The following is a 15,507-nucleotide window of genomic DNA, read 5'->3' on the forward strand; positions in this document are numbered from 1 at the left end:
TTCTTTACTGTTGTGACAGGGGATGGTTCACTTTTTTTTTTTAATTTAAGTTATAGGGTACATGTGCACAACGCACAGGTTTGTTACATAGGTATACATGTGCCATGTTGGTTTGCTACACCCATCAACTTATCATTTACGTTAGCTATTTCTCTTAATGCTATCCCTCCCCTGTCCCCCACCCCGCAACAGGCCCCAGTGTGTGATGTTCCCCTCCCTGTGTCCATATGTTCTCATTGTTCAACTCCCACTTGTGAGTGAGAACATGTGGTGTTTGGTTTTCTGTCCTTGTGATATTTTGCTGAGAATTATGGTTTCCAGCTTCATCCATGTCCCTGCAAAGGACACGAACTCATCCTTTTTTATGGCTGCATAGTATTCTATGGTGTGTATGTGCCACATTTCCTTTATCCATTCTGTTATTGATGGACATTTGGGTTGGTTCCAAGTCTTTGCTATTGTGAATAGTGCCGCAATAAACATACATGTGCTTGTGTCTTTATAGCAGCATAATTTATAATCATTTGGGTACATACCCAGTAATGGGATCGCTGGGTCAAATGATATTTCTAGTTCTAGATCCTTGAGAAATTACCACACTGTCTTCCACAATGGTTGAACTAATTTACACTCCCTCCAGCAGTGTAAAAGCATTCCTGTTTCTTCACATCCTCTCCAGCATTTGTTGCTTCCTGACTTTTTAATGATCGCCGTTCTAACTGGCGTGAGATGGTGTATCTCATTGAGGTTTTGATTTGCAGTACCATTCAGGGTGGTATTGCAAATGGTAATACCATAGGCAATACCATTCAGGACATAGGCATGGGCAAAGGCCATTGTGGTTTTGATTTGCAGTACCATTCAGGACATAGGCATGGGCAAAGGCCATTGTGGTTTTGATTTGCAGTACCATTCAGGACGTAGGCATGGGCAAAGGCCATTGTGGTTTTGATTTGTAGTACCATTCAGGACATAGGCATGGGCAAAGGCCATGGTGGTTTTGACTTGCAATCAAAAATCAATGGGTTGCAAATTAAGAATTAGTAGACTTCCTCAATTTTATACTTTAAAATTATGCCGTAGGCAATGCCATTCAGGACATAGGCATGGGCAAAGACTTCAATGACTAAAACACCAAAAGCAATGGCAGCAAAAGCCAAAATAGACGAATGGGATCTAATTAAAGAGCTTTTGCGCAGCAAAAGAAACTACCATCAGAGTGAACAGGCAACCTACAGAATGGGAGAAAATTTTTGCAATCTAACCCTCTGACAAAGGGCTAATATCCAGAATCTACAAAGAACTTAAACAAATCTACAAGAAAAAACCCCATAAAAAAGTGGGGCAAAGGATGTGAACACACTTCTCAAAAGAAGACATTTATGCAGCCAATAGACATATGATTCACCTGTTTTTTAAATGACATGACGTTAAAAATACTACTTTTCTAAAATTCAGTTTTTCACTCAACGTTTTAGGAATACTTACATTGTAAGATTGTATCAAGTGAGGCAAACCTATATTTTGATGTTCTGTATTCAACACCTACCTTGTGAATGCCTGTTTTCTGCCACGTTCTAGGTGTTAGGGATATAAATGGCTTGCAAAATCAGACACGGTTTCTGTTGGCTCTGGTACAGGTATACCTGGGCTTCAAATCTTGGTTCCACCTCTTTATAATTATGTAATCTTGGGCAGATTACTTAACTCCCTAAGTCTCCATTTCTTCATCAATAAAAAGGGAAGAATAATTAATACCTTTCTTAGAATTGTTTGAGGTTTGAGAGAATGTATGTTCATAACATGGTATCTGGCATGTAGTAAAATGCTCAATAAATGTTAGCTTTTATTATCACCCTAAAAGTAAGTAGCGTTTGAAGTATAAGTTTTGTGGATTTTTTTGTTTGTTTTGTTTTTGTTTTTTGAGACGGAATCTCGCTCTGTCACCCAGGCTGGATTGCAGTGGTGTGATCTCAGCTCACCACAACCTCCACCTCTCAGTTTAAGCAATCCTTTTGCCTCAGCCTCCCAAGTAGCTGGGATTACAAGTGTATACCACCATGTGTGGCTAATTGAAATACAAGTAATTTTCTTAAAAAAAAAAAAAAGACAAACTGAATAAGCTGATTCAGTAACATCATCTTCAGTCTGGCATGGTAGTCATCTTCCTTGAATTATTTGAAAAGTCTTGTGTTTCATTTGTTGTGTATACCACCATATATACATTTTGAAAGTATAGTAAAAGCCATGATCTTTTCACATTTTAAGGATGGTGCTAGAGTCACTGCATGGGGTAATTCCAAATATAAAAGAATATATGTTTGGCTCATGGCAACTATAGTAACCTACTTTTTTATTACCTTTCTTTTGAGAAAGATAGTCACTTTGTGATTTGTTTTTTGGAACAGTATTTGTGAGAAAAAATTTGAGAAATAAATTTTTAAGTGACTGGGAACAGAAATACTCTGAGAGCTTCACTCTGACTTATAATTGACGTTTTGTATGATATCTTGAGTTTTTTGAATGGAAAGTATTTCTAAATATATTTAGAAAATACTAACATTAAAATACAGATATTTTCTATATACTTAGAGCACAATATTTAGGCACTTGAATATATAAATCCAAGTACAAGTAATTTGGAATTTAAAAAGGTACATTTATAAAAAGTTATAAGGGTGGTCAGTCTAGTCAGATTTCCTTCTAGATTACTAAATTGTTTTAGAACATTGTGATTTATTAGAAGTATAAGGAGGAATTAAATGTGTCCAGATACAAGTTCTAAAAGATGCTACATAAAAATGAATCTGATATTTTTAATAGTTTCTATCAATGATAACTTTGTTAAAATAGTTAAATTTTCCTCTTTTGATTTGATGAAAAACCTTACTTGTAATGCTTCTCAGGAGATCTCTTCAGCTATATCTCCTGTAAAAAGATATGTCAGGGTTATTTTTATTATCTGTAATGAAATCTTGTTAGAGAAAATCTTGCTCTGACAGTCAATCACTACCTTTTTTTCATTACCAAAGTCCAAATGCCAAGGAAAAGTCAACTCTTAAATTGGAGAGGCGTATAAACAGTTCAATTATAGTGGCTATTCAAATACATTTTACAATTCTTTTCCTGTTTTTATAGTTTGTTCAGTCTTGATTAGGCTGTTTTAAACTATGTAAAAGATAATGTTTTAGTAGAAATCTGTTTTTCTTAGTGTACATAAAAACATTGTGTAGCTGATGTGGAATTTGGTTGTTAAATGTGATTTTTGAAGGAATTTTTTTGTAGAATAGATTTTAAAAGGTTTCTTTTAGTATATACAGCCAGCTTTTACATTATGTTAGACGTTATAACTAGAAGTCAGTTGTAGTTCTGGAAATGAATATTAGCTTTACTTATTCTAAATTTTTATGAGTAATCAAACTTTTGGCATATATGCTAATTTATGTAACCTCAGTCAAGATTTTCAGACATCTTCTTGAGATTTATTAAAATTAAGATTTACTTACCAGATTTAATGGTTTAATTTTAAAGGAGCAAATTTAAGTATATTTTGTTCTTAGAAGTTAAAGAACAAATGAAATGATTTAGCTGTCTTTTGCAGGGGGGAAATACACTCATTTAAAGTTAAGTTTGTAGATTACTTCATTGAAATGGCCATACATAAAACGTAATTTTTAAAATAACTTTTTGTTTGGCATGAAGTAATATTAACTCATTGAGTCTGAGATTTAGCATCCAAAAAGGTATTGAAAACAAAGTTCTTTCATAAGAATAATGTTTAGTGATGTTCATTTAATATTTTTGAGCTTGAAAAATGAACACTTAGGGTGATTCTGAAAATCAACTCCTTTATTATTCTAATAACACATACTCTATTGAGACCAAGTTATCCATGCTTTGTGGGAACTCAGCCTGCAAAGAATTGAATTTGCTGGGTTTTGTCACTTCCAGGACCAGCCAGGGTTACTGTAGCCTGCTGTTTGACTACATCTATGCATAATTTTGTGCAAAATCATCAAGTGGTACTGTTTGCTTTTAAAGTGATGTGTAACTTTTTATTATAATCATTAATACAATCAAAGAAGGTAGCAGTGCTTTTATTTACTTTTTATTGTCATCAAGCAGTTTTCTAGGAATTTTCAGCAAAATACCAATTCAGCTATAAGTCTAGTATGAAACACAGGAACTGTGAATATGAGCTTTTGGTGCCTGCTATGGAAAAATCAAATCAATAGCTTTAATGTCTTCTTACAATCTCATTTTGCTTCACTATAGCTCTGTTTTAGTTAGATCTGCACATCTGTTTTGCTCCAGGTGGTTAATTTTACCAGTTCAGTTTCTCTGTAGATTTTTGCCATAGTAGAAAGGATTTCAAATCTTAATAGCCCCTTAAAATATTTTATTACCAGTTACTGAAATGAACGATAGATAATGTACATGCTTTGTTTTTTGTGCAAATACCCAAGACAATCTGATTGAAAGACAGCTTAAGGACAAATAAATAGCAAAAGCATTCAGTCTTTATTTACAGTATATAGAAGGTTACTGTTTTCATCTTAGGTGGAAGAGTCTGATCAGCAGGAACACCCCAGAGGAAGGACATCTTTAGCGATAGAATTTACATACCGTTAGCTCACAGTAATTGATTAGTAGCAGGGCTCTGTAGTACAGAGCTAGCTGGGCATGTTATTTGGGATGCCTTTGATGCTGTGGTTTTCCGAAGCTTGCTGGCTGCATGCTTGTTGCCTTTGTTCGTGACACAGGTAATTACTTGATAAAATGAAGTGCATCGCTGTGAACAATTGACCCTTTGGAACAATCCAGGCTGGTCAGCAGTCTAAAGCCACACTTTAAAGCCATCATGATAGCCTCAAACTTAAGAGTTTCCAAGGTACAGACAAAGGTGTTGTCTTCCTTTAGTACAAGTCGAGTGCCATTTTCAGACTTTATGAAGTATTTAAATTGGATGATATTTGACGATATTGAAAACTCCTCTGGAAATCCATCCAGCCTGCTTTTGGACACCAGAACAATGCGAGACTTTATTTTTGATATGAAATCAGGAGCATTACAGAAGATTCTCAGTCCTTGTGAACGATCGTGATTATCTGTTATTTCCAAGAAAGTAGTCTCTCTGGGTGTTAGCTGTTCTTTCTCCCACCTGGATTTCACTTCCTCTGCCAGTCCCTTGAGCTGAAAGAATTCTGCTTCTTGTGCAAGAAGTTGATTTTCTCGAAACCCTTCGGGCAATAGAAGTTCTCCATTTCGTAGGAAGTTTAGGACATGCCTGAAGAGGAGCCCATCCCTGTCTATGAAATAATGACCATCAGCATCAAACGGGCAGAGGATTTTTCCGTTTACTATACCTTCAAGGAAAGTGTCTGGGTACTTGGTCAGCGTTTGTTTTTGAGTAATGTATAAATATCCACCAACGTTGAGGGTCATCAGTGTAGATTTGCAGTTCTTTCCTTGATCAGTATCTTCCAGGCTGTTGTGTTTCCCTTCGTACTCTTTTTCTTTTTCTCTTCTGTTTATTTTACGCTCCATTTTTTGAAGATGCTATTTCAGCTTGTTCTTCTTGGCTTTGAGATTTTTTAAAAAGAAACACTACCACACAAGCACGCCTTTATTCAGCCCCAGCCTGGTGATGGAATGGAAACGCTGGCAGCATCGCCTGCGCTGTCAGCTCGGTTTTGCAGTAGGTGGCGTATCAGCCTCTGTATGCAGGAGCTTTCTGGAGTAAGACGGAAAAGAGAATTTGCATTTAACTGTATCAGGGAAGGGATTTGTTGTGAAAGGATTTTCATGTCTATCCTTTGAAGTAATAAGAGGTACTTAGAATAAATTGAATTTCCTCTTGTCAGTTAAGCAGATGCAAATATTTAATTCTTCATCCAAATGTGAATGTTTAACTATTTCTAAATGCCTGAGTTATTTTTTAATCAGGCAGGCTTAATATTGAATAATATTGTCATCTTTTGGAAAATAATGTATATTGATTTAGTGTCACCTTTTTAAAGTAAACATAAGGTGAAAATTCTAGGTGTATACAATTTTCTTTCCTGGAAAAAGTCACGCATTTCACAGTGGTGTAGTCATTTTTGAGACACAAATAAGAATACTTAACCTGCTACTTGTGACACTGTACTTGATTTTAATTGGATTTGCATGTGATTCTGATTTGGAGATCTTTGTTAAAGGATGTTAAGAAATTTATTTTTATTTATTTTTATTATTTTATTTACCCTAAAAGTAAAAAAATCAAATAGACAGGCTTTACAGTAATCTCTTACTTTTTTTGGTTAAGATTTTCTGTGGAAAATTCATGAACTTGTTTCACTTGGAACCTGCTTTTGTGCTGAACAAAGACTTGGGCAATTATAGAAAATACTGTAACTGTGTATGTGCATGCATATATATGCCATATAGGAAGATAGGAGAAAGATATAGATTCAGAATACCTACTACAAAATAGTGTCATAGGTAAGTTAGTTTGTTTCTTGTTTGTTTCACAGTGGGTAAAAGAAACCACCAAAGCCTAACCTTGTTTTTCAACTTGGGAGCTGGAACAGTGTGAATGATGTCACCCTCCACTTCCCAGATCTTTTTCCTCTTTCCCCTATAACTTCCCTTCCAAAGCAATTTAGGGTTCTGAACTGTCACTTCTAGCATTTAAAGGCTCAGTGGTAAGGAATGTAAACATTGTCCCCAGTATACTATTATTTGGCCTATCTGCTAAATTATTCTGGGAATCTACATTGTTTTTTGTTTTTGTGTCAATTTTTTATTTTTATTTTTGTAGAGACAAGTTTTTACCATGTTGCCCAGACTGGTCTCAAACTCCTGGATTCAGGTGATCTGCCCATCTCAGCCTCCCCGAGTGCTGGGATTACAGGCATGAGCCACTGCCCTGGGCCACACTGTTAAAAGTTAGACTTTGGTTTATATTTCTCTTGCATTAGAAGTATTTTAAAATTACTTAACTGTATGTTGACATAGAAATATTGGAAGAGATTCTTCTAAAGTGCTTACTTCTTATTTTCTTTAAACAATATTAGATTTTCACGTATAAAAAACTATATTCTTACAGTGATCTTGAAGTTAACTTTCATGCATTATTAAGATCAAATGTTCATTGAAATTGAACTAGAACACTAAGGCGTAATGTTTTTAGAGCTGTGTTTTTGCTTAGAGACTATGAAATTCAACTTCCTCATTTCACCAAAGATAAAATTGCATTCCAGAGAATTGTTAGTATTTTATCTAGGACTTTACAGCAAAGCCAACTTTTTGACTAAAACTTCCTTTCAGTCCTGCAGCACTTAATAAGACTTACGGTTATATTCTGACAATCTCATGTTTGTCTTGATTTTGCTTTTTTAGATTAAGTTGTTTCTGTCAATACAAGTTTTTAAGAAATACTGAATAGATTTTGAGGGAGAAGGGATACAACTTTGGAAGTTTATTTTCTTGTCTTACCATTACAAATAGTCACTGCACTTGAGTAGCATCGTATAATAACAGAATCAGAAAGGCAGAACAGTTTCATTTATAGGTTTAGTCCTCTTTTTTTGAACTTTATACGGTACCAGAATTAGTACAACATAACTGTAGTATAGTAATGGGAGACTGTGCTAGCATGTTCTTGCTTGTTTAAATAAAGTGATGTGGATAGATACTATGTATGCTGGGTCTGCTTCCTTACACCCTGTTTGGCCTGTCTATAGATGCCTTCATGGGAAGCCCCAATGCTGTTCCTTTTGGAGGATGGGCTTCCATGGGGTGATGAGAGGGCAGGAGTGAGGCAGGACAGCTGGAAATGGGACTGCTGACCTTCAGTCATCACTCCAGGCCCACCTTACACTTCCTAACTCACTCACTCCTGGTTTCTGCTGCCGGGCTTTCAAAACCCCTGATGAGTGCTCGTTTCTGCAGGCTTGCCTGAACAGACCCTGAACCATTCCATCTTGTGCCTCTTTTCCTTGATTGATTTTCTCAGTCTAGACTTCACTCTGGTGTTCTCGGCTTCTGCAAAGTTGACGTGTGATTTCTTTGCCACCCATGGCCTGGCAACAGCAGTGTAACTGAAGCCTTGTCTTAGTGCCTGGCTGATACAAATCCATAGGACTTTGGTGTCCTCTTTGGCCCAACTTGCAGACTTAAGGAAGAAAAATGTAGGCCGGGCATATTGGCTCACGCCTGTAATCCCAGCACTTTGGGAGGCTGAGGGGGTGGATCACTTGAGGCCAGGAGTTTGAGACCAGCCTGGCCAATATAGGGAAATCCCTTGTCTACCAAAAATTAAAAAAAAAAAAAAAAAATTAACTGGGGTGTGTTGGTGTATGTCTGTAGTCCCAGCTACTTGGGAGGCTGAGGCAGGAGACTTGTCTGAGCCCGGGAGGTGTAGGTTGCAGTGAGTCGAGATAGCGCCACTGCACTCCAGTGTGGGCAACACAGTAAGACCCTGTCTCAAAAAATAAAAATAAAAAATAAAAATGGCGCCCAGTAGACCCCACTGTATCCCTGTTACTCCATATTACCTCCAGCAAAGCAAGATGACCGTAATTCATGAAAATTATAGGAGTTCATTGATCATTGCTGCCTGTGGTGGTACACATGCCCCTTAGGAGAAAGCCAGATTATCTCTTTTTAGGCTATTCTAAATTTATATTTACTTGCTAGAGGGTGGGAAGTGGGTGTTACTTGTCCGAGGTAGTGTCAGTAAGGTCTCCACAGCCCTAAAACTATAAAAATGGTATTTCAGTACCTGTACCAAGGGAGACATCCCTGGATCATGGGACTATGTTTCTCTGCCTCATTGCAGATACAAACTGGAACTGCTCAATTTAGTGGTTTCAGCAGAAGGGTTTAAACCACACATGTCACAGATTAGCTTACCTGGATCCACTTGGCCACTAGATTTGAAGATTTTATCTGCCTTTGCAGGCAAAAACATATAAAATTTTGAAAGATTGGGGTCCTGTTTCCTACTCCGTACCTTAACTCTTTGTTAGAGTTAGATCACCTCTGTCTTAGACATCTTTAATCATACATAACCAACTTCGAGAATTTAAACTGGTCCTTAGTATGAGTATATCCTATAGTTAATTGGGTCCAATGCCTAACTAAATTCTGGCAGAACCTTCCCCTATGAGGTAATGCTAATGTCCTACCGTCTGCATAAGGCAGAACTCACTCCAGTAGGAATTCCCATCTTTTCTACCAATTCCTTTTGGGAAATGAGGTCTTTGTCATCCCGCGATTGATGCAGGACATCATTGTAATATATACACTTGCTCCATTTATATGCCAGAGATATTCCCATGCCGTGGAAGGAAGTGGAACCTTATCAGGAGGTTATCTCTCCCGATTGGAAGATACAGAAAGTACGATAATTCTCCTAGACTTCACAGGTCACTCCTCTATAAAATTCAAACACTCTTCAAGGAAAAGGGATGGTCTTAGAAGCTGCCTTTGAGAAGAACAGGGAGCTTCTGTCTCCACATTCTCCCCTTCTATCAAATCTTGGTTGTTGTCAGCTGCATGCTTCTCTGCTTGTCTTTTAAAAGGATTTCTTTCCCATTACCTTAGAAAGTAAAAGCTAGAGAAACTGGTGTCAATTTTTTACTTAAACCTGACACTTTCTCTGCCTTGGACTTGCCCACATTTTTTGTTTGTTTGTTTATTGATCTGTGTTTTGACCTTTCTCTGCCTTTCACAAGCTGAGTTTCTTTTTTTTTTAACATGTACTTGCTTCATCTCCTCTTGTCAATAGCATTGAATATAAGAAACGCTCGAGGTATGAATATTTTATGTTGGCTTCTTTTGTGTGTTAAAAATAAAAATTACACTGTCTAATGATTGATGTATTTTAAGAATCAAGGACTTTCCCATATTAATGTAATTATTTTTGAATGTCCAAATTTTAGTTCTATTTCGAAATATAAAATGTATCTGCTCTAAATGTTGTCTAGTACTGGTATTATACTAACAAAAGTACTATGGCAGCCACTTTATGTAACTGATTGACCACAGCATCTCACAAACTGTGTAGAGTCCTTGAACCTTCCTAGGACTAATAGGACATAACCTCTGGCCAGAAAGTCATGTGAACATGTCATTGCAGTCCAGAGAATGCAGCTGTAAATATTTTGCAGTGTTGAACTGTGTCTTCAAGGAAGCCCAGGAAAATTGCCTACATTGGCAAATGTTTTAGCCTCATTTGAGGGGTATAGAAAAAAATAAGGCACTATGTGTCAAAAGGAGCGCAAATAAAGACAACACGCTACCTCAGAAGTTCAGGTGAAATTCCATTCCACATTTCTTTGATTTTCACTACAAAGGTAATCTTGACAATTTATAAATTATATTCATGTTTTACATGTACTTTGGAAAATTAATATTTCAGGGAAACCTGTGTTTTATAATTTTGTAAGCAGAAGTCGTACCTTAAGTTTTTTAAAACGAAGTTTTTTTTTTTTTTTTTTTAAATATAACCTGTGCATTATTCTTTACTGGAAAATTCTATTGTAAGCAGATGAGCATAGCACTTACATAAGCCATCAAATGAACATTAAAATTATAATATTGTACAGAACTCATTTTTATAGTGCTATTTGGCAAAATGCAATTTTACTTTCTCTTCGGGAAGAAGATATTTTAAGCTAATAACCATTACCTACAATCTCAAAATGAGGGGCATAACTTTGAAAACTCTTGTAAAGGTACTACAGTTAGGAAGTAAGTGACTAAAGAGGGTCTCTGTTTCCATATGCTAGTGCCTGCCACTGTTCCTTCTGTTTTTCTCATCACTTAACATCCCCTTGTGTCTTCTGTGATGAGGTGGTGTGGAGGAGAGAGAAGAGGACCTGAACAGGAGAACAGGATGTGATGGCTCAAGGGAGATGATGGCTCAAGGGAGCAAATGTGGTTTCTTACAGAGTAGGGAGGAGTTGTAAATTAGGGATGGAGAACGCTATCATATCACACATTTTTTTTGTATTTACCATTTCTATAACTGAGGTACATCTTAGTATCGTTAGCTTGTCAAAATTTAGTGGCAGTATTTTGTCTTGGTGGCACGTAAAATAATGGTTGATATTACAAATGATAGCATCTTATAGTTGATGAAGTATCTGAGCAGCTCTATGAGCTCTTCCCTCCGTATCACAAGAAAGTAAAATTAACAGACAGGGAGGAGGGAAAGAATTTTGCAGGGAGATAGAGAGGAGAGAGAGGGAAAACAAAACATTGTGGCTGCTTGATGTTAAAATTATCTAGACAAATTATTTTATAACTTTTATAAAATTAAATTTTACTTTTTGATACAGGGTCTTGCTCTGTCACCCAGGCTGGAGTGTACTGCAGCCTCAACCCCCTGGGCTCAGGTGATCCTCCTGCTTTAGCCTCCCATGTAGCTGAGGCCACAGGCATGCCCCTCCATACCTGGCTAACTTTTTGATTTTTGTGTGTGTGTGTGTGGAGACTGGGTCTCACTTTGTTGCCCAATCTGGGCTCAAGCTGTCCTCCTGCCTCAGCCTCCCAAAGTGTTGGGATTATAGACGTGAGCCACTGTGCACAGCAGAATTCCTGAAGATCAAATAGAGATCAGAATATCACTTTACAAGTTTGAATAAAGACCAGCTTTTTAATAATACAGGGATAGAAAGTTTGCCTCACTGGTTTGTTAAGATGCTAGTACCTTTTATTAGTAGACATCACCTGAGAACCACAGGCAAAAAACTTCTAGGAACATATTTTAAATGAGAAGAAAGGAGACTACTAGGAATATTAAAAATGGTTTACCTTTTAAATGTACATGCTTCTTGAAAAGATTATTTCTTCAGTCTTTTCCCAGAGAGTGTCGACACAGATGTGATGTAATTACGTGTCAGGAGAGTAACTTCACGGTCTGGAGGATCAGCCTGAAATGCTGATCGGTAGTCTTCTGGTCTGGGTTTTTACAGGAGCTGGAAGTCCTCTTAAATGCCTCCACATTCAGCTGGATCCAGAAGGTCTTGTGGAAATGAATGAGTGTAACTTCCTGATGCCTAAGACTTCATAACATACCTAATTTCATTACTTACATGCCAATGCAAATAAGCAGTGTTGCTGCTTGCTTATTACTTTAACTTGTTTAAACTAGGGATGCCCTTAACTTAAAAAAAAAAAAAAAAAAAAGTGCCAGTGTCATTTCTCCTCAGTTCTTTGACATAGAGTATATCCAAGTTCAGATATAGGGTAAGACAATCCAGCATAGAGCACAAGTTTAAATGTTTTCAAGCCTTGGGCAGCTTCTTAACATTTTGTGATTGTTCTCTTTCTACTCAAACAAAATTTAGTTATATCTAGGTCTTTTGGAAAGTACTAGAGCAAACAAAATGAACACTAATGAAATAATAAAACATCCCCAGTTGGAGAGGAAGGCTAGCATTTTTATTTAGTGAAAGAGACCTAGAAGAGATCTCAGACATTCTAGTAATGTCATTATTATAGATGCTGAGGCCCAGAGATGTAAAATAACTTCTCCAAAGTAACAGCAATTCTGCTGTTTAGTGACAGAATCATAACTAGAAGCCTTCACTTCTTTTTATAGGATGTGCTTTATATACATAACCTTTAACATTTTCTCTCGAGTTTTTTCTGATTTTAGGTGGTGGGATATACATAAATAAATTACCGTCATCAAAGATATGTGTTCATACTCAATAAGATTCCTTCGGTTGCAAGTAGTAGAAAGCAGTCAACAAACCGATGTAGCCAAAAAAGGAGTGCAGGGGAGAATTTAGAAAGAATCCCATACTATTTCCCAGAATCCAAAGAAGAGCAAATGGCCAAGGAAAAGATATGAATTGAGCCATTCCAAAGCCTTTGGTAGGATGAGTTTGTGTGGCTTCTCTGAAGAGTGCTGGCAAGACCATGTCCTTCTAGTAATTTGTGGTATGAGCCCCTTTGTTGAACATTTCAAGCACAAGAGTGAGCAAGCACAGGCACACATAGAGGCCATTCCCACCACCGTCAGTGCTCTTCCTTCTTACCCCCACCCACCCCAGTCTAAATCCTACCCATTTTTCAAGGTCCAGCACAGTCATTGCTTTTTCTTCAAAACTCTTCTTGGCCTGGCGCAGTGGCTCACACCTGTAATCCTAGCACTTTGGGAGGCCGAGGTGGGTGGATCGCCTGAGGTCAGGAGTTCAAGATCAGCCTGGCCAACATGGCAAAACCCCATCTCCACTAAAAATACAAAAATTAGCCTGGCACAGTGGTGCGTACCTGTAATCCGAGCTACTCAGGAGGCAGAGGCAGGAGAATCGCTTGAACCCAGGAGGTAGTGGTCGCCGTGAGCCAAGATCGCACCACTGCACTCCAGCCTGGGTGACAGAGTGAGACTCCATCTCAAAAGAAAAAAAAAACAAAACTCTTTTTGATCTCTAGCTACACATAATCTGAGCGTGTGTGTGTGCACGCGTGCGTGCGTGTGTGTTTAATCCCAGTACTCTTGTATGTTTCTGTTTTATGACCTTTAACCTATTCGACTTGACAGAAGAATCCTACAGCATATGTAGAATAACCAGTAATTGGTCAGTTACATTAAAAGATGGGAAATCATAAAAATGATATCAATATGCAGTTCCTGTCTGCCTTAAACATTTTATCTTAAAACTTATAAATGTATGTTTAGTTGGCTGGGCATGGTGGCTCACGCCTGTAATCCCAGCACTTTGGGAGGCCGAGGTGGGCAGATCACGTGAGGTCAGGGGTTCAAGACCTGCCTGGTCACCATGGTGAAACCCCGGCTGTACTAAAAATACAAAAATTAGCTGGGCATGGTGGCGCACGCCTGTAATCCCAGCACCTCAGGTGACTGAGGCATGAGAATTGCTTGAATCTGGGAGGCAGAGGTTTCAGTGAGGCAAGAATGCACCACTGCACTCCAGCCTGGGTGACAGAGTGAGACATCATCTCAGAAAATAAATTAAATAAATGTACATTTAGTTGCTGACATGTATGTAAAACAAGGCCTTTGCTTTGAATATAGGATACTGACTGACCATCTGCTTTGTTTTTCAGAAATTAAATCTATCATTTAGTTTTTCAGTCTTGCTCTGTTGCCCAGGCTGGAGTGCAGTGGTGTGATCTCAGCTCATTGCAACGTCTACCTACCGGGTTCAAACAACTCTTATGCCTTAGCCTCCCAAATAGCTAAGACTACAGGCATGTACCATCATGCCCAGCTTTTCTTTTTCTTTTTCTTTTTTTTGGGGGGAGGGGTGGTATTTTTAGTAGAAACAGGGTTTCCTCGTGTTGCCGGGGCTGGTCTCAAACTCCTGGCCTCAAGTGATCTGCCCTCCTCTGCTTCCCAAAGTTCTGGGATTACAGGCGTGAGCCACCGCACCCAGCCCCATAATTTAGTTTAGATTTTCCATTTTGGTTTCTTTGAAAGGGAGCAAGAACTCAAACACTGTGAAACTGTCTAAATGCAGACTCTTCGTAGACTTCTGTGCTTGCCTTCCAGTCTCTAGTTGTCTCACCTGTACCTAATTTGACAGTATTGTGCTACAACTGACCTTTATATCATCTTACCAAAATATTCTACATAGTTTTCATAGAAACGCCCCCCAAACTCCCCCCATACTCATAATTTAATGGGCTTCTGTAACATATAATCAGATTACATAATTATTAAAACTAATATAAACCAGTTCTAGCATAGTTTGAACAGAAGTGTGTGGGAGTACTGGAGATTAACCTATTACCCACTAGTGTATAGTGAGCTGTGGACATCTGTCGCTATATTTAATAGCAGGGAATTGAGAGCCTTTGTTCATCTAGAGGTGAGTTAAGTAGAGGTGTATCAAAAGTGCTTCTGGTGTATTAAGATGATTTATATACCTGTCTTATCCTGTGAGACCAGCAGCTCTTGAAACGTGGTCTGGGAACCACTGGGCAGAGGTGTCCCCGAGAACCTTTCAAGGGATCAATGATGTCAAGATCATTTTTATAATAATGCTAACAGCTTTTTTTATTTTTTCCCTCTCATTCTCTAGAAATTTCTTAATTTTAGTTTCTAATATGGTAGATATCAGCAGTTAAAACTTACAAACAGAAGTTTTTTGGGGGTCTGTACATTTTTCCTTTTAAAAACATTTAAATTTAGTTTTTTAAATTTTTTAATTGACAAAATATGTGTATATTTATGGTATATAGCATGATGTTTTGATATATGTGTATGTGTGGAATGGCTAAATCAAGCTATTCACATCTGTACTTTTAAACTAATACATGTCACAGAACGTTTAAGAAAGTCTGCGCTCCTTGAGGGTAGGAACCGTGTTTCATTTGTTATTCCCAATGTGCTCTTGCATTGTCTTTTACATAGTAGGCACTCAGTAAATAGTTAAGAAATGTGTGAGAATAAAATGAATTATTTTTCAAGTATTTATGGTCTTCTAAACTGGGTCAACAAACTAGTTTTAAGTAAAGGTTTCTGTATTAATGAATAGATCT

The 15,507-nt window shown here is 37.6% G+C and overlaps 2 protein-coding genes across 2 annotated transcripts in view; one reads left to right on the forward strand and one right to left on the reverse strand.

Moving 5' to 3' along the window:
- GTF2F2 (general transcription factor IIF subunit 2) overlaps window positions 1-15,507 on the forward strand; it is a 167,715-nt gene that overhangs the window by 70,317 nt on the left and 81,891 nt on the right.
- KCTD4 (potassium channel tetramerization domain containing 4) lies at window positions 4,015-5,654 on the reverse strand. The gene has a single exon (XM_015121014.3). The coding sequence runs from the start codon at window positions 5,545-5,547 to the stop codon at window positions 4,768-4,770; it is 780 nt and encodes a 259-aa protein (XP_014976500.1). The 5' UTR covers window positions 5,548-5,654; the 3' UTR covers window positions 4,015-4,767.

This window comes from Macaca mulatta, chromosome 17 (assembly GCF_049350105.2).
Source record: "Macaca mulatta isolate MMU2019108-1 chromosome 17, T2T-MMU8v2.0, whole genome shotgun sequence".
NCBI classification, from domain to species: domain Eukaryota; kingdom Metazoa; phylum Chordata; class Mammalia; order Primates; family Cercopithecidae; genus Macaca; species Macaca mulatta.